This window comes from Heptranchias perlo, chromosome 4, assembly GCF_035084215.1.
Source record: "Heptranchias perlo isolate sHepPer1 chromosome 4, sHepPer1.hap1, whole genome shotgun sequence".
In the NCBI taxonomy this organism is placed as follows: domain Eukaryota; kingdom Metazoa; phylum Chordata; class Chondrichthyes; order Hexanchiformes; family Hexanchidae; genus Heptranchias; species Heptranchias perlo.
The window spans coordinates 115,144,246-115,163,158 of record NC_090328.1 but is presented as its reverse complement, the minus strand read 5'-3'; the positions used below and the strand labels follow the sequence as shown (position 1 = coordinate 115,163,158).

At 42.5% G+C, this 18,913-nt stretch overlaps 1 protein-coding gene across 3 annotated transcripts; it reads right to left on the bottom strand.

Annotated features, from left to right (window-relative positions):
* Nucleotides 1-8,508: 8,508 nt before the first annotated feature.
* On the bottom strand, nt 8,509-18,095 carry LOC137321196 (Krueppel-like factor 4). 3 transcript variants are annotated; one of them, XM_067983485.1, is made up of 5 exons: nt 12,201-12,599; nt 11,896-12,019; nt 10,641-11,415; nt 10,389-10,550; nt 8,509-9,470 (listed from the first exon to the last, which is right to left on the bottom strand). In XM_067983485.1, the coding sequence occupies exons 1-5, from the start codon at nt 12,203-12,205 to the stop codon at nt 9,295-9,297; spliced, it is 1,242 nt and encodes a 413-aa protein (XP_067839586.1). In that variant the 5' UTR covers nt 12,206-12,599; the 3' UTR covers nt 8,509-9,294. The 3 variants fall into 3 exon arrangements, with proteins under 3 accessions (XP_067839586.1, XP_067839585.1, XP_067839584.1); XM_067983484.1 differs by lacking the exon at nt 12,201-12,599 and adding an exon at nt 17,862-18,095 and having other exon boundaries at nt 10,389-11,415; XM_067983483.1 differs by having other exon boundaries at nt 10,389-11,415.
* Between the last annotated feature and the right edge of the window lie 818 nt (nt 18,096-18,913).

Below are 18,913 nucleotides of genomic sequence, written 5' to 3'. Positions count from 1 at the left end.
TGCCCCCTTTTTGTTTTTAAGCTCCACCCATATGGCCTCATAGAGGAACCTGCTAAAATATCATCCCTCCTTATGGCAGTAATTGATTCTTTAATTAATATTGCGACCCCCCCCTCCTCTTATACCTCCCCCTCTGTCTCGCCTGAAGATTCTGTACCCCGGAATATTGAGCTGCCAGTCTTGCCCCTCCCTCAACCATGTCTCTGTGACAGCAACAATATCATACTCCCATGTGTTTATCAACACCTTCAGTTCATCCACCTTATTCGCAAGACTCCTTGCATTAAAATAGATGCCATCCAGCCTTGCCCTCACATATTTGCCCTGTCTTCCAAGCGGACTTGTTTTTTTCTCTATATTTGGCTGCACATCACCCCCTATTGTAGCTCCACTCTGTATCCCATCCCCCTGCCAAGTTAGTTTAAACCCCCCCCAACAGTGCTAGCAAACCTCCCCGCAAGGATATTTGTCCCGCTCTGGTTCAGGTGCAACCCGTCCGACTTGTACAAGTCCCACCTTCCCCAGAAGCAGGCCCAGTGATCCAGGAAACTGAAACCCTCCCTCCTGCACCAACTCTTTAGCCACGCATTCATCTGTTCTATCCTCCTATTTCTATACTCACTAGCCTGTGGCACTGGGAGTAATCCAGAGATTACAACCTTTGAGGTCCTGTTGATTGAGAGATAAATATTCTCCACGACAAATAAAACTTTGGCAGTTGACATAACAACAACTTACATTTATAGAGCATGTGTAATGTAGAAAAACATCCCAAGGCACTTCACAGTAGCGATTATCAAACAAAATTTGACATCGAGCCACATAAGGAGATATTAGGACAGGTGACCAAAAGCTTGGTCAAAGAGGTAGATTTTAAGGAGTGTGTTAAAGGAGGAGAGAAAGAGAGAGAGAGAGAGAGATTTATGGAGGGAATTCCAGATAAAATCGGGGATGCGCAAAAGGTCAGAATTGGAGGAGCGCAGAGATCTCGGAGGGTTGTAGGGCTGGAGGAGGTTACAGAGATAGAGAGGGGTGAGGCAATGGAGGGATTTGAAAACAAGGATGAGAATTTTAAAATAGAGGCATTGCTGGACCAGGAACCAACGTAGGTCAACGAGCACAGGGGTGATGGGTGAACGGGACTTGGTGCGGGTTAGGATAGAGGCAACAGAGTTTTGGATGAGCTCAAGTTTAAGGAGGGTGGAAGATGAGAGCACGGCCGGGAGAGCATTGGAATAGTCGAGTCTGGAGGTAACAAAGGTATGGATGAGGGTTTCAGCAGCAGATGAGCTGAGGCAGGGGCGGTGACGGGCGATATTACAGAGGTGGAAGAAGGCAGTCTTGGTGATGGAGCAGATATGAGGTCGGAAGCTAGTCTCCGGGTGAAATAGGACACCAAGATTGCGAACGGTTGAGTCTCAGCCAGTGGCCAGGGAATGGAATTTATGGTGGGGACCGAAGACAATGGCTTGGGTCTTCCCAAAATTTAGTTGGAGGAAAATAAATCAACTTCTTTTTTCCCTTCAACATTAGTAGTTTCTATCGGACGCACACGCAGGCACACACCCCTGGTCATCTGCAGTCAGTGGAATTCAACGAATGCAGATGGTCCTGGTTATGTTGGGAGTTTGGAGAAAAACTCTACACTGACATCCATGGTAATGTTTTTAACAAAACACAATGAATATAAATCAGAATGTCCACATTATTGTAAAAACTATCATCCATAAATACTGCCATTTGCTTATTTTGAGTGCCCTCAGATTAATATTTCCCCCCATAAAGATTTATCTTATCACATACCTAGAATACTGTTGGCTCAGGGTGAATTGTAGATGTGTATGGAGTTCAGGTACAAGAAAATATATTTGCCAGCTAGTCAGGGCTCGTTATGTTCCTGCTTTAGGGAAATGAAAAGCAAATTAACTCACCGATTTGTAATGTAGTTTTATTTATCCCTTAACTCCCTCATTTCTTCTTTTTTTTTGTTTGCTACAAGTCTCCCCCCAGATCACTTTCTTAATCTACACAAAATTTGCCTTTTTAGGATTCACTTGTTCAAATTAACAGTTTTTAGCAAATGAATTTATGGAATGAAACACAGAAGTCCTCTTTTTCCAATGGTAAAAAAATTTTCCAGCACTGTCCTTAATTGATTTGGGTCCAGGAGGTTTATGAATGTATATTGGAGACCCAAACCAATGAAGTGTCACATCCAATTCATCCATACCATCTGCTGTTTCTTATAATACTTAAAAAGAAAGACTTGCATTTATATAGCGCCTTTCATAACTACAGGACATCTCAAAACTCTTTACAGTCAATTAAATATTTTTGAAGTGTAGTCACTGTTGTAATGTAGGAAACGCAGCAGCCAATTTGCACGCAGCAAGATCCCACAAACAGCAATGTGATAATGACCTGATAATCTGTTTTAGTGATGTTGGTTGAAGGATAAATATTGGCCAGGACACCGGGAAGAACTCCCCTGCTCTTCTTCAAATAGTGCAATGGGATTGTTTACATCCACCTGAGGGGGCAGACGGGGCCTCAGTTTAACGTCTCATCTGAAAGACGGCACCTCCAACAGTGCAGCACTTCCTCAGAACTGCACTGGAGTGTCAGCCTAGATTTTTGTGCTCAAGTCTCTGGAGTGGGACTTGAACCCACGACCTGCTGACTCAGGCAAGAGTGCTACCCACTGAGCCATGGATGACACGTAGGAGGGTCCTTTTTGTTTTGTGCCTTCCTTTCATAAAAGTAGTGTGTGTTGTGTCAGGGCAAATTGAATGCATAGGTGAGGTAGACATTTGTACTGAAGAACAACGAACTGCGCTAACAGGAATCTACCGTGATGTTGCATTTTTTGTGTCAGGACTTATAGGAAGATCAAGAGTGTGTTTGGACATAAAAGGGACCAGATTACAAGGATATAAACTTTCAGGAACTGGAATGTGATAAAAGAACCTGTACATATTACATTACAATATTAATAGAGGCTGTCTGGAAGTCAGACCCTGGCAACACACTTGCGATCACTAAGAGCGCCTCTGGGTGAAAGCTGCCTTGTGTGTGCCTTGTCCGATTTCTTTTTTTTTAAAAAATAGGTTCAACTTTAAAGATGTTTTTTCAAAATATGCTAAAATCATTCATTTCAAAATACTGACTTTAAAGATGAAACTGTAAAAAACTGCACCAGTGCTGATATTTCACTGAGACTAATTAGTTCTTTAACATACGATTTGCCAACAAAACAATGACAATGGAGGAGCAGACACTTAGTCCCAGTCCCAGCTATGGAAGAAATGTCACTATTTTGATTAGTGATTTATGTTTGAGTACGTATGTGTGTTGTGGTGTTTGCAGAAATTATGCTCCAAAAAGTACTCAATTGGCTGTATAGCACTTTGGGATAGCCTAAGGTCATGAAAGGTGATATATAAATGTAAGTTCTTTCTTTACAAAATAAAATGTAAGTTGAGATGCAATGTCAGGTAAATCAATATGGCAATGGGAATTAATAGGAACAAGAGTAGGCCATTCAGCCTCTCAAGCCTGTTCTGCCATTTAATTACAACATGGCTGATCTGTATCTTAGCTCCATTTATCCGCCTTGGTTCCATAACCCTGAATACCGTTGTCTAAAAAAAATCTATCAATCTCAGTTCTGACATTTTCAATTGACCCCCAGCCTCAACAGCTTTTTGGGGGAGAGAGTTCCAGATTTCCACTACCCTTTGTGTGAAGTGCTTCCTGACATCACCCCTGAACGGCCTAGCTCTAATTTTAAGGTTCAGCCCCCTTGTTCTGAACACTCCCACCAGAGGAAATAGTTTCTCTCTATCGATCCTATCAAATCCTTTAATCATCTTAAGCACCTCAATTAGATCACCCCTTAATCTTCTACACTCGAGGGAATACAAGCCAAGTCTATGCAACCTGTCTTCATAATTTAACCCTCTAAGCCCAGTATCATTGTGGTGAATCTGCGCTGCGCCCCCTCGAGGGCCAATATATCCTTCCTGAGGTGCGTTGCCCAGAACGGATCAAAAGTAACTCCAGATGGAGTCTGACCCAAGCTTTATATAACTAACATAACTTCCACCGCTTTATATTCCAGCCCCCGTGAGATAAAGGCCAACATTCCATTAGCCTTTTAAAATATTTTTGTACCTGTCCACTAGCTTTTAAGTGATTTCAATGCAATTAGTGTTCGACAGGAAGAAATAAGTAAACAAAGAATAGCCCCAATACTTACATTGAAAAGCAAAAATGGAATTTCTCTACACTGCCCAAAAAAAACTATTCATGGAACTGATCCTTTATTCCCACAGTTACCAGAACATTCAACAAGTTGGCTGCTATATTTCCTATATATATATATATAAAAGCAAATCATTCTACAAAAATATAGCACATTACAACATATTATACCACAGTTCTAGTCTCTAGAACCGGGTATAACAACCTGGTGATTGTTTCCCAGGAGTAAGAAACTTGCAAGTGCAATGCAAGACAATTAGCTCTCTCACATGCTATTCACCTCCCCACTAACTTAACTACCAACTTCACTGTGCCTTTCTAGATCAATTCATGTATTTCAAAACAGGCCTGTATTTAACCTCCCTCCCCCCCAAAAAAAACACCCTGCAGTTAACAAATTTAGTTTTAATGTGTTGTGACAATAATACTTATTTTTTTTTAAATATATAGGACCAATGAATTCGTCAGCAATGGTTTTGAGCTTCCCTCTGAGGGAGAGACTTGTCTCAGTGGCTACAATTTTCCCTTGTATTCAAGATACCATTAACCTCCTTTCTCAGGATGTGGACCAATTGCAACTTCTGTTCTTCTCCACTAAAGCTCTCTTATTTCCACCAGCTTGATTTTCCCTAGATTGTACCAACAGGACCACTAGAGAGCAGGAACCCCTTTATTCTCCAACCTATTTGAATTCCAGAGATCAAGACCAAACATATACCTGAAAAGGAAAAAAAATTGCAGGGCTATGGGGAAAGAGCAGGGGAGTGGGACTAATTGGACAGCTCTTTCAAAGAGCCAGCAAAGGCATGAAGGGCCAAACAGATTCTTTCTGTGCTATATGACTCTTATGTACCAAAACACAACTTCTGCAACCGCTCCCTGTCATAGGTGCTCCTCTATCATCTGCCAAAACACTAGCCTAACTTTCTCATTCACCTTTTTAAAAAAAATATTCAAAGATGGGAGACCCATACTATTGGAATAAACAGGAAAAAAAAGTTGTATTTGACAATATTCTGTCATGTATAGGGGATACAGTCTCTGATGACAGTATGATAAGGCACAAGTAACAAACTGCATTCTGTTATGAGAATGCTTAACTTCTTGTAACTTCTGTCCAATAGACCTGTATATTATATAGAGTGCAATTTTAAACGTTCATGCAACATGTTTTGTCTTTTTCAAAATAGTAAATTCTCATTATGTACAAGTATAATTTCAAACATAGTATACTATCCGCAAATCAGGTGCACTGAATTGATTTGTGGCATTAGTACCACATGTACAGACTGCAGAGAAAGTAACTTATAAGCACACAGTAGCTAACTGCAAATTTCAAAAATAGTTGCATTTTTGAAGGACTGAATGGCACAGTAGGTTACACAGTAGGGGACGGTAGCATAGTGGTTATGTTACTGGGCTAGTAATCCAGAGGCCTGGACTAAAATCCAGAGTCATGAGTTCAAATCCCGCCACGGCAGCTGGCAAATTTAAAAATTCAATTAATTAAATAAAATCTGGAATTAAAATACTAGTATCAGTAATGATGGCCATGAAACTACCGGATTGTCGTAAAAAACCCATCTGGTTCACTAATGTCCTTTAGGGAAGGAAACCTGCCATCCTTACCCGGTCTGGCCTGTATGTGGTTGATTCTTAATTGCCCTCTGAAATGGCCTCACCACCACCTTCTCGAGGGCAATTAGGGATGGGCAATAAATGCTGGCCTCGCCAGCGACGCCCACATCCCGTGAACGAATAAAAAAAAAAATACAGTCCTTACAACAATCAACAACTTGTATTAATATAGCATCATTAAATTAGTAAATCATCCCAAGATGCTTCACAGGAGCATTATCAAACAAAATTTGACACTGAGCCACAAAGAGATTTTAGGGCTGGTGAGGTCAAAGAGGTAGGCTTTAAGGAACGTCTTTAAAAAGGAGAGAGAGGTGGAGAGGTTTAGGGAGGGAATTCAAGAGCTTAGGGCCTAGGCAGCTGAAGGCACGGTCACCAATGGTGGAGTGATTAAAAATCAGGGCATGCGCAAGAGACAAGAATTGGAGGAGCGCAGAGATCTCGGAGGGTTGTAGGGCTGGAGGAGGTTACAGAGATAGGGAGGGGCGAGGGCCTGGAGGGATTTGAAAACAAGGATGAGAATTTTTAAAAATTGAGACGTTGCCAGACCAGGAGCCAATGTAGATCAGCGAGCACAGGGGTGATGGATGAACGGGACTTGGTGCGAGTTAGGATACAGACAGCAGAGTTTTAGATGAGCTCAAATTTAAGGAGGGTGGAAGATGGGAGGCCGGCCAAGTGACCATTGGAATAGTCAAGTTTAGAGGTAACAAAGGCACGGACGAGGGTTTCAGCAGCAAATGAGCTGAGGCGCAGGGACAGAGACGGGTGATGTTACGGGGGTGGAAGTAGGCAGTCTTGGTGATGGAGTGGATGTGATCGGAAGCTCAACTCAGGGTCAAATAGGACAAAAACAACTTGCATTTGTATAGCGCCTTTAACAGAGTAAAACGTCTCAAGGAACTTCACCAGGAGTGTAATCAGACAAAATTTGTCGCCGAGCCACACAAGGAGATATTAGGACAGGTGACCAAAACTTGGTTAAAGATAGGTTTTAAGGAGCATCTTAAAAAGGAGCAGAGAGCCATAGGTATAAGCCATAGGTATTCACTGGAATTCAGATGCAAAGTTCTACACTGCAAGCTCTGAAGATGAAAATTTACAACGTAAAAGTTTCCTCCTTGCTGGAGCAACGTACATGGAACTTTACCTGACCTGAATGCTTAAATAAAAGCAAAATACCGTGGAAATGCAAAAAAACCCAGAAAATTCTGGAAACACGCAGGTCAGGCAGCATCTGTGGACAGAGCAACAGAGTTAATGTTTCAGGTCGATGACCTTTTGAAACATTAACCCTTGCTTTACTCCACACAGATGCTGCCTCAGCTGCTGGTAATACTTGATGCTGATACGGGAGAATCAAATCAGACAATGTCCATTTGCCTGTAACAACCTCCAAAGTTTATGTAAAAAAGTATTTTAAAAATGCTTCTTTTATTTCCTATTTACATAAAGTCACTGAACTAAAGTTTCCATACCAATTCCCTGATTCAGTGGGGTTACAGGAATCTTTAACTTACTTTAAGATCTTCCACCACACATGAACAGTATTCCACTCATGAGGCAGACATTAACTTTACCACTAGTTATCATACCAAACTTACTCTTGAAATAAAGGTGAAGAATTCCTTGTTCTCAGTGTATATACAGGTGGATGTAAAAGATCCCATGGCACTATTTTGAAGAGCAGGGTAGTTCTCCCTGGTGTCCTGGGCCAATATTTATCTCTCAACCAACATCACTAAAACAGATGATCTGGTCATTTTCACATTGCTGTTTGTGGGATCTTGCAGTGCGCAAATTGGCTGCCACGTTTCCTACATTACAACAGTGACTACACATCAAAAGTGCGTCATTGGCTTTAAAGCGCTTTTGGAATTCCAGAGGTCGTGAAATGCACTATATCATTGCAAATTCTTTCTTTTTCTACAAGATGAGGGTTACAAGGTAGTAATGCATTAAGGCATTGAAGTGATATAGACCATTTCAGCAAAGTTTTCCCTGTTGATTAACACCATATCAGTCTCAAGATACTTTACTGCCTTGGAGTGCTCTCTATTATTATTCTGCAACGTATAAAAGTATAGATATCTTAGATTTAAAGCTGGCTTACATTTTTCAAGATAATTAGAAATGACATGATGACAGTGAGCCTGTTGACGCTCTGCTGTGCACCACATGATTAGGCCGGATTGTTATCGGGACTTATCTTACTGAATAAATCACCGATGTAATAGTTATATTATCACTTTTGCACCACTGTGGTGAAGTTTTGGCATTCTACGTACACAAAGGTGATTATAATATAACTTGGGAATCAACTTGACACTAAAGCGAATACTTTCTCCGCTGAAGTTTAATAGGCATTGCGGTTTCTCCCAGCAGCCCGGAGCTAGTCCTAGGCTGCATGTTACAGCTCTCAGTCTCAGGCCGGTACAATAGTGTAGCTTTAAATGACGCATTCATTCCTAGCCTGCCTCCATCTCCACTGAGCAATCCCAAACTTACAATTGTCTAAAGTCACTTTTAAAACTCTAACTCTGTTCTTCACAACATTTTTACACACTTCCGTTGAACTGAGAAAAAAAATGCATCTTCAGTCATGAGTCAAGATATAGAAATTTTAAGTTTATTACTTTTTTCTTTTCCAAAAACACTATATGCAAAATCCAAACTGCAGAAAATGTTTACTCCTTATTTACAAATGTACAAAATTGTCACATAAATGTACATTAGATAAAATATTATGTCGAGTATAATATAGAAATGCAATTTGTTCTGCTTTAAAGTATAGAATAAAATAACTAATCATTATTGCACAGAGACCGAGTGATATTTAGCGACATGAACGAGAAACCGTTACCTGACCTTTGGCAATACCGTAGACCTGAAGTTATTTGTATATTTTCTTATCCAGTGGCAGGAATCGTTGCATAGTTTTCGTTTGAGTTTTTGTACCTCTGAAAGAAAGTCACCGAGCACCATCACATCAAGGCTTTTTTTTTAAGAAAAGCATTTCTGTACCTGAACTCCCCCTTTAAAAAGGAAAATTAAAGTTGGTTGAACTGAAAGTGGGAATCAACTGGTTGTCCCGCAAGTTTGTGACGGCTGGAAGCCACCTAGAATTGCAAAGAGCTTGGTTTTACTCTGTTTCCAATTCCCCAGTCATTTCTGATCACAGACAGAAAGCGCTCACTCAGGGCTCAGCGGAGCGAATCTTGAAGCTTTTAATCCGCTGCTCCAGCGAAGATTCCACCTTCAGACTAATATTTACTTAGACATACCGGTCATTGAAAGGGGGCACGTCAATATCCTTTACATGCCCCATGTATATAGAAGGCAGTAAATCTTTATTTACAGGCTGAAGACGGAGCAGATTCTCGGTGTTATTTTTTACAGGTGCCGTTTCATGTGCAGAGCCAAGTGATCAGATCTGGAAAATGCTCGGTCACATTTGTTACACTGGAAAGGGCGATGTCCCGTGTGTTTTCTGTAGTGTCGAGTCAGCTCATCGGAACGAGCAAACTTCCAACCACAACCTTCCCAATCACAGTGATAGGGCTTCTCACCTGAAACACAGACACACCACCCGGGTCAGAGCTGTCTGGTTGGAGCGACAGACAGGGAGACACAGACAGGAAGACAGACACCACAACCACGGCAGAGGGGACAGATTCATTCTTTCGGTTGTCTGACAGTGTATCTTCGATCATTCCCCAATAGACACCTGCATTTGCATCGCTGAATTTGTCCAACAATTTGCACATATTTAGAAACGCCCTCCAATCTCTAGTGTTTCCACACAGGATGTGGTACAAAAAATGGTCTTAAAACATGCACGGTAAAGTACTTAACCCCTGTGCTGAACATTCGCTTAAGAACTTACGAATGTGTAATCCCTCAAAGGTGTTAAATTAAAACGGTGTGTTCTGGCGATCGGCGAGGGGACACGTTTCTTTTTAAAAGACCACATTTGGGGGTTAATCGGCTTCTTTCAATGTTGAAAAAGAAAGCAGTCACCGACTCGGATGGGGAATGATGTAGAAAATCTTTCGGAGAGACGGACCCTTACCTACAAGGGACTTAAGCCCTTACCAGTGAAGGGCAAGGGCTGTAAGCAAGATCGATGTAAACTGTCCCGTTACCGATGCACAGGGGTTGATCGGCTGAGTTAGTGCAATAGGGACACAGGAACACGCCTGCACCTGTGGCGCAACATTTCATGCTGAAACCCTAAAGCTGAAATCCAAAGGCGTAAACAGTTTGCAACATACACATTCACACCTCCACTCCACATCGGATAAAGATTGCAAAAAACATTGTAAGCGATAAAAGGAAAAACCTAGAATTTTTATATATATAAAAAGCAGACCTTGCAGTCCAACTATCTTATTTTACAATCTGATCTTGCAGTAGCACAGGCAGGAAACGGTTGTACCAAAACACAGCAAGCGACAGAGAGACGAGTAGCGAGTGGAAAGAGATACCTGTGTGTGTCCGAAGATGGGCTTTGAGATGTGAGCTCTTGGTGTAAGTTTTGCCACAACCCGCATAGTCACACGTGTGAGTTGCTACCCTTTTCCTGGGCCACGACCGTCGACCTCTCTTGGGTTTCTCCTCTTGAGGAGTGTATCCCGAGGGCATGAGCTCTAAAGGTGAAGAGGGGGGAGTCAGCATCGCTCCTTGAACCGAATGCTGAAAGTTTAATGGATCTTCAAAAAGACTTAGATAAGACTGACCTTGGTACTGGATCGGCGGCTGTTCCTGAAAGTGGGGGAAGCTGCCAGGTGGAGGGAAGCCCTGTTGGAGTGGAATGCCTGGTGGCCCTTGGTGAGCCAGGATCTGAGATGAAGAGCGGCATTGCCTGTTGATCATCTCCTCTGGGACCATGGGCGAGGTAACCCTGCCGGAGAACCCGTGCTGGCCCTGCCTTGGTCTACAGGGTTGTCGATGGCTGCCCCCTGGCACTGGGGCACCTCCTGCACGTGTATCCAGAGCTCTCCCCGCCGAACACGTGGCGCTGACACTGAGCGGTTCCTGTTTGATCTTCTGACAGATCTGTTGAATGTGGCTCGAATGGGTCAAAGCCGCATCCATGGCCGAGGCATGTTTGGTAACATTGACGGGCTGGCTGTACTCCCCCGCGTCTGTTGCTGTCCTTAATACAAATTTGCCGTGTAGGCTATTGAGATGGCAGTAACTGGGGTCCAAGTCTGGCCTCAGCAGTTCAGCGACAAAACTACCACCGGTGGGAGGACCCTCGCTAATGTCCGTGATGCTGTAGCTTGTCGAAGAGTCCCTTTGGTACATGTCACCGGCGCTCTCCGGCGTGGTGGGCATTGGGCAGTTGAAGTTATTGGCAGTGTTGGTCATCGATTCCGAGTTCATGGTGTTGGATAAAATAAAATCTAAATCTAAGAGTTCGCTCAATTCCTCGTCCTCCCTTCTAAATCCCAAATTCCGGTTACCGTGCTCCGTACATCGCCCCGAGTTTGTCATTTCTTCTCTCCATCGCTGTAAAAGGTAGTTTTAATTTCATTGGATGGCTACATATTTAAATATAACTCTATGCATAAACAGCCAGTGATTAAAATCAAACAGAAATATTACTAGTGAATCATATATATATAATGAAAGTAAAATGACACGAATTATTATAATAATACGGTCTAGTAAAAAATAAGCCTTCTTTCATTATATCAATTTATAACACAAATATTCCGTACTGTAATTTTAAAGTTTTGTACATTGCTAAACAGCATTAATGCGTAAAGGAATGTTTTTTACGACCAGTGTCAATAATACTCATAAAACCTAAACTTTGAAATCTACCACAACTTAATGCTAACAAACGTAACAAGTGGAAGGAATTGAAAGTCTATGTCCCACAATTTGTTTAAAGTTGTTTTAAAATTCCAAATAGGAGCAAAGTTTATGATTTGAACTAGAAAAATAAACTATGAAACAATGTAAACATTAACTTTCTGTACTTACATTGCTCGCGATGTGTTGTCCTGTGGATCTTTCCATGCTTTTCTCGTTCGAGGTGGCGGCGAACGTGTTTATGGGCGGGAGGACAGTCCCGGACAGAGCCATATCGAACTCACACTGCGGCCGCCTACAGATAACCAGGAAAACCAAGCACAAGAAACTAATCAGCTGGACTCTCCCTATTCAGTTTTCCTTTATTGTATTCCCGGGACGAGACGATCTCCCAAATGCACCGACGGGACAAATAAAAAAAAAGCCTAATGAATAAAAAAAGCGAACCAATCGGCACATTTTTTTAAAAAACCTACCTCATTAATAATGAGTTGACCAATTGCAAAGTCTGGGTACAGGAAACACCTGCACTAGGAACGGCCGGAGCATGAAGTGCGATGTGTTAATACTGAAGCCGGCTGGCCCTATATATTTAGCCCAAGTATATAAAGAAAGCAGGAGCAGGAGGAGGAGAGGCAGCTGCAGCGGCTCTGGAGGGGCAGTTTGGCCGGAGCTGGCGAGCTGGGAGCCGGCAAGTTTTTAATTTTGTTGTTGCTGCAGCAGAGAGAGACGAGGCTGTAACATTCACTCCAGGAGACGGTGCTGCTGCTTTTACTGCTGGTTTTTGCTGCTGGTGGCTGGGGGGCGCGCGCCGCTCCGCACACTCGGCAGCCCCGGAGCGCGAGCCAGACTGTCAGAGGCAGCGCGCGCCGCACTCCCTTATTAAATCTCCACGGCCACGCCCCCCCCCCTCCCGCCGTTGCCATGGAAGCGCAGCAACAAAAATAACATTAAAAGTATCAGAGAGAGAGGAGGAGGAGGGTGGGGAAGAGAAAAAAAGGAGGGATTGGGCAGGGCACCCTACGTCACAATGACCCGCGTCACGATGACGCGTGACCGGAACTCCAGCTTGTAACTATTTGGGACCAAAACAGTGGCAACAAAGCGGCGCAGGCGATTGGCCGCTGTTTGTATCTCTTCATCGGCGGCCACGGTTTTAGTAGCAACAACCTTGTTTTGGGGATAAATACACAAGTTTGGCTGTCAGTTTTCATCTCTTTCAAAGGAGACACTTTCTGCGAAGAAAGGGTTTTTCAAAATTAAAACTTGCATTTATTTATTTGGAACAAAAGCTTTAGGGGGAGTGATCTTGTCACAGAATTTACCCGGAAGAGCTGTGCGGGTTGCTGGAGTTACAAGTGCGCTTTTTTTGTTGTTTCCCTCCCCCCCCCCCCCCCTTTTGTATTTACTCACTGGCTTGTTCCTCGGTTAAAAATTGTCGAACCCGATGGATAGCACGATACCGCCGGGACTGTGAAACAAGCGTGTTCCGGCGGCTAAATAGCGGAGCTTGTGCAGAACACGAGTTAAACTATCACTATGTTGTCGGATTTCCCTCATGTTTGTATTTCCCCGAAGTAGATTTTGGAAAAAAAAGTTTGCACGATTGAACTGAATCTGCAATTTAACATTTCGATTAAAATGATATTGCGTGTATATATATCTGACACGTCATCTCAATCTGATGTTACGTTGATAATAAATAGGATTTATTAGTAATTATAAATTTCGATTTCAAAATTAAAGGGAGATCATAGTACGATATTACAATTTGCAGGGCTATGGGGAAAGAGCAGGGGAGTGGAACTAATTGGATAGCTCTTTCAAAGAGCCAGCACAGGCACAATGTGCTGTATGATTCTATGAATGCCACCTTCGCCATTCATTCAAGATTGCACCAGGTTTAGTATTAGCTGGGGGGAGGAGGGTGAATTAGTAACCACTTCCAAATATAAGGACCTCCCCCTTTCCTTTTACGTTTCCGAGATCAATGGGAATTGTTTCTCAAACACCTCTCTCTCTATTGATTAAAAACCGCAGTGACGTCAAGCGCATTATATTTAACCAAGTTCTGTATTGACTGGGCAACTGTTTACATTCGCGACCTCACTTTCATTTCATGTGCGTGCAATGCGGGAACTTCCTTATCCTCGGTGCCAAGCAAGACTGGGCAGGGCAAAGCGACAGAGCTGGGATACTGTGATCCTCCCAGAGAGTGACAGGCGCGACCTTGGTGACTTTCTGGATTGCGCTCCCGTCCCATGGAACCGAGCTAGTATAGTAGCAGTCAACACATTTTCCCCAAACTTTAGGCTGATTATTATTGCAAGCGGTGTCATCGTTCAATATAAAGGGATTCGATAACAATGAAATCTACAATCTCAAAACAATATTTGTTAAGTTAAGAAAAAGTAAATATGCCTGGCCTAATCCCATTGAATAGTACGGTACTGCCGCGAGGTTCTTAAAGGTAACACTGCTGTCTGTACTACCGATATCCTGCTTCTTCTAAACCTGGTCCTTTACTTTCTGACTGCTATTTAGACCTGAAGCGTCAACTTCTGTCTCACCACAGATGCTGAGTGATTCCAGCTTTTTCTATATTTTTTTCACATTTCCAGCATTTTAGAGACTCAATTCTCAGTGTACAGAGACTCAGCTCTCAGTGTACAGAGACTCAACTCTCAGTGTACAGAGACTCAATTCTGAGTGTACAGGGATTCAACTGTCAATGTACAGAGACTCAGCCGGGGTGTGAGAGCCGAGCGGCCCACACATAAAGCGGGAGCGGAGGGAGCGGGAGTGGACCTGGGAATTCAAAAAAAGTGACGTCTCGGGACAGCAGGTAGGTGAATGGTTGGTGAATATTACTGTGTTTTTTGCTCTCTATTCTAGGGCAATGGGTTAAAGTAAGAGCTGGGAAGCTATAACTAGTACTTTATTAAATTAATAACTTAAAGTAGGTAAACTAATTAGTCAATAAAACTAAAAATATCGAGTGAATAAAAATGTTAACTAATTAAATATATAAAACAAGGTTAGATAGGGATGGCAGGGCAAGTGGTGTGTTGTAACTGCAGCATGTTGGAGTTGGTGGAGACCAGCGAGATCCAGAGCAACCACATCTGCAGTAAGTGTCTGCAACTCGAGGAACTTCGGCTAAGAGCTGCTGAGCTGGAGTCCGAGCTGCAGACATTGCAACGCATTACGGAGGGGGAGAGTTATCTGGACACTTTGATCCTGAAGGCAGTCACACCCCTCAGATTAAGTAATAGTTTAGATTTTGTCTCTGGTCAGGGACAGGAGGATGTGAATGTGAGTCAGGCAGGTATGGGGACCCAGGATACAGTGATGGAGGAGACTCAGCCCTTGACTTTGTCCAACAGGGATGAGGTACTTGCTACCTGCGTGGATGAGAGCAAAGACTGAGGGAGGATGGACAAACTGACCACGGCACTGTGGTACAGGTGGGCCATTCAAGTGGGGGGAGTGAAAAGGAATGTTGTAGGGGATAGAATAGTCAGGGAGATAGATACTGTTCTCTGCAGCTGCGACTGGAAGTCCCGAAGGCTGTGTTGCCTGCCCGGTGCCAGGGTTAAAGACACCTCCTCATGGCTGGAGAAGAACTTGGAGCATGAAGGGGATAATGCAGTTGTCATGGTCCACGTAGGAACCAACGACATAGGTAAGACTAAGAATAAGGTTCTGCTGAGGGAGTTTGAGGAGCTAGGGTCCAAATCTCTGGATTACTACCTGAGCCATGCGCAAATTGGCAAAGGGACAAACAGATCAGAGAGTTAAATGCATGGCTCAAAGTGTGGTGTGGGAGACAGGGGTTTTGATTCATCTGGCACTGGCACCAGTACTGGGAAAAGAGAGAGCTGTATCGTTGGGACGGGCTCCACTTAAACTGGGCTGGGACCAGTGTCCTGGTGAATCGAATAACTGGGGCGGTAGATAAGGTTTTAAATTAAAAAGGTGGGGGGGGGGGGGCAGAGTTCAGGTAAGGGTAAATTTATAAATCTAAAGAGAAAAGTCAAGGCCAAAGAGCAATGTAGCGATTTGGGTAAAGATAAGCAGAGTGTGTCAGGAAGGGACAGAGAGTTTAACGGGAATGGTGCATCAATAAATAAGGTCAAAGCAGGTAAAGATAGTAAAAAGTTAAAATTAAAGGCGCTTTATCTGAACGCATGAAGCATTCGTAACAAGATATACAAATTAATGGCACAAATAGAGATAAATGGGTTTGATCTAGTAACCATTACTGAGACATGATTGCAAGGTGACCAAGTTTGGGAACTAAATATTCCAGCATACTTGACTTTTTAAAAGGACAGACAAAATGGAAAAGGAGACAGGGTAGTCCTGATAATAAAGGATGACAGAAGGGCAGTAGTGAAAAAGGATCTTGACTCAGAAGATCAGGAAGTAGAATCAGTATGGGTGGAGATAAGAAATAATAAGGAGCAGAAAACACTGGTGTAGTTTATAGGCTCCCTAACAGTTGGACAGAGTATTCAAGAAACAAAAGGAGCTTGTAACAAAGGTAATGCAATAATCATGGGGGACTTTAATCTTCATCTAGACTGGGCAAATCAAATTGGCAGAAGTAGTTTGGAGGACGAGTCCATGGAATGCATTCGAGACAGTTTCCTAGAACAATACATCGTGGCACCAACCTGGGAACAGGCTATTCTAGATCTTGGCTTGTGTAATGAGACAGGGTTAATTAGTAATCTCATAGTAAGGGATCCTCTGGGGAAGGGTAATCATAAAATGATAGAATTTCGCATTGAGTTCGAGAGTGACGTACTTAAGTCTGAAACTAGAGCCTTAAACTTAAACTTAAACAAAGCCAATTACATAGGTAAGAGGGGCGAGTTGGCTAAGGTAGATTGGGAAATTAAATTAAAGGATGTGACAGTAGATAAGCAATGGCAAACATTTAAAGAAATATTTCATAATTCTCATCAAATATACACTCCATTAAGGAATAAAAACACCACGGGAAAAGTGATCCCTCTGTGGCTAACTAAGGAAGTTAAGGATAGTATTAGATTAAAAGAAGAGGCTTACAATGTTGCCAAGAAGAGTAGTAAGCTTGAGGACTGGGAGGGTTTTAGAAATCAACAAAGGATGACCAAGAAATTGATAAAGAGGGAGAAAATAGAATATGAGACTAAACCAGCGAGAAATACAAAAATGGATTGTAAAAGCTTCTACAAGTATGTAAAAAGGAAGAGAGTAGCGAAAGTAAACGTGCGTCCCTTAGAGGCAGAGACAGGAGAAATTATAATGGGGAATCAGGAAATGGCAAAGACATTAAACGAAAATTTAATATCGGTCTTCACAAAAAACATTCCAGAAATAATGGGGAACCAAGGGTCTAATGAGAGTCAGGAACTTAAAGTAATTAATATTAGTAAAGAGAAAGTACTGGAGAAATTAATGGGACTAAAAGCCGACAAATCCCCTGGACCTGATGGCCTACATCCTAGGGTTCTAAAAGAGGTGGCTGCAGAGATAGTGGATGCATTGGTTTTGATCTTCCAAAATTGCCTAGATTCTAGAACAGTCCCAGTGGAGTGGAAGGTAGCAAATGCTATTCAAGAAAGGAGGGAGAGAGAAAACAGGGAACTACAGGCCAGTTAGCCTGACATCAGTCATCGGGAAAATGCTGGAATCTATTATTAAGAAATCTATTATTGGTAATGGGGCACTTAGAAAATCATAATATGATTAGGCAGAGTCAACGTGGTTTTATGAAAGGGAAATCGTGTTTGACAAATCTATTAGAGTTTTTTGAGGATGTAACCAGCAGCGCAGATAAAGGGGAACCAGTGGACGTAGAATATTTGTTTTTTCAAATGGCATTCCATAAGGTGCCACATAAAATTTGTTACACAAGGGCTCATGGGATTGGGGGTAATATATTAGCATAGATAGAGGATTGGTTAACGGACAGAAAACAGAGAGTAGGAATAAACGGGTCATTTTCAGGTTGGCAGGCTGTAACTAGTGAGGTGCTGCAAGGATCGGTGCTTGGGCCTGAGCTGTTTACAATATATATCAATGACTTAGATGAAGAGACCGAGTGTAATGCTCCACATTCAGCTAAGTATTTTTTAGTAACTTACTATTTGGCGACAGACTCCTGCGGTCTCTTTAAGGACCGTTGGTTAGGCCCCACGTGGACCTTGTAATCCAGAATGCAGCATGCCTAACGGCTTATAAATTTGTGGCACCGAATTCTGGCCGGGGATGGGATGTTGGAGAATTACAGGCCCAGTATTAACGTGCACTAGACAGGATTTACTTAATGTGCAGACATTTTTCTTGCATTCCTTGGTTCTGTTGCTTTTGTTCCATTAATGAAATGCTGTAAAAAATACACAACAGAAATTAGAGAGATATTTAATTCAATCTGCCAGTTGAATAACAATTATAAACTACAAGCAAGGTTATCAATGTGCTGAAAGCATCTTTTTAAATTTATCAATAGTTTTGCTGGATTTTTAGGAGTCTAGGAATATTATATTTTTCCATTTCAATACCAAATATCTGGATGAAGTGCTCCCAAGCTAGATATGTCAAGGAACAGCTATAAGCTCCCTCTTCCCAGCCCTAAATTAACCTTAGCTCCAACCTCAGAAGACAACCCTCTACTACATTTCTGTCAACACTAGTAATCCTTGTGGTCTTTCTGAATGAGCCTGACAACTTAATGCCAACTAACGCTAAATTATGAAAATAGTGGTAATGAGATTTTGTGTTGTGAGTTCGTGTCACTAGGTTTAGACTACTGAAACTCAATTACCTCGGAATGGTTACAGCCAGTGGAAAGAGGAGCCATTATTAGACACTTTTATACCAGAGGAGTTCTGCTAGTGGTAGATGCCCATTATCCCTTCTTTGGCTTAATTCTCTAGTGTAAATAAGTGGAATGGTTGGCATCCTAGACCAGGGGAATCCCTACTATGGCTTTTAGGCCATATGCAGCCTACAGGTCCTGTCAATCCAACCCAGGCAACTCAATCCTATACTTATAGTTTTTATTTGTTGCTTTGCCCTGTTTCAATTTAGGCGGTGTGTAATTTACCCTCCGTAAACTTCAGCTCATCCAAAACTTTGCTGCCTGTATCCTAACTCACACCAAGTCCCGTTCACCCATCACCCCTGTGCTCACTGA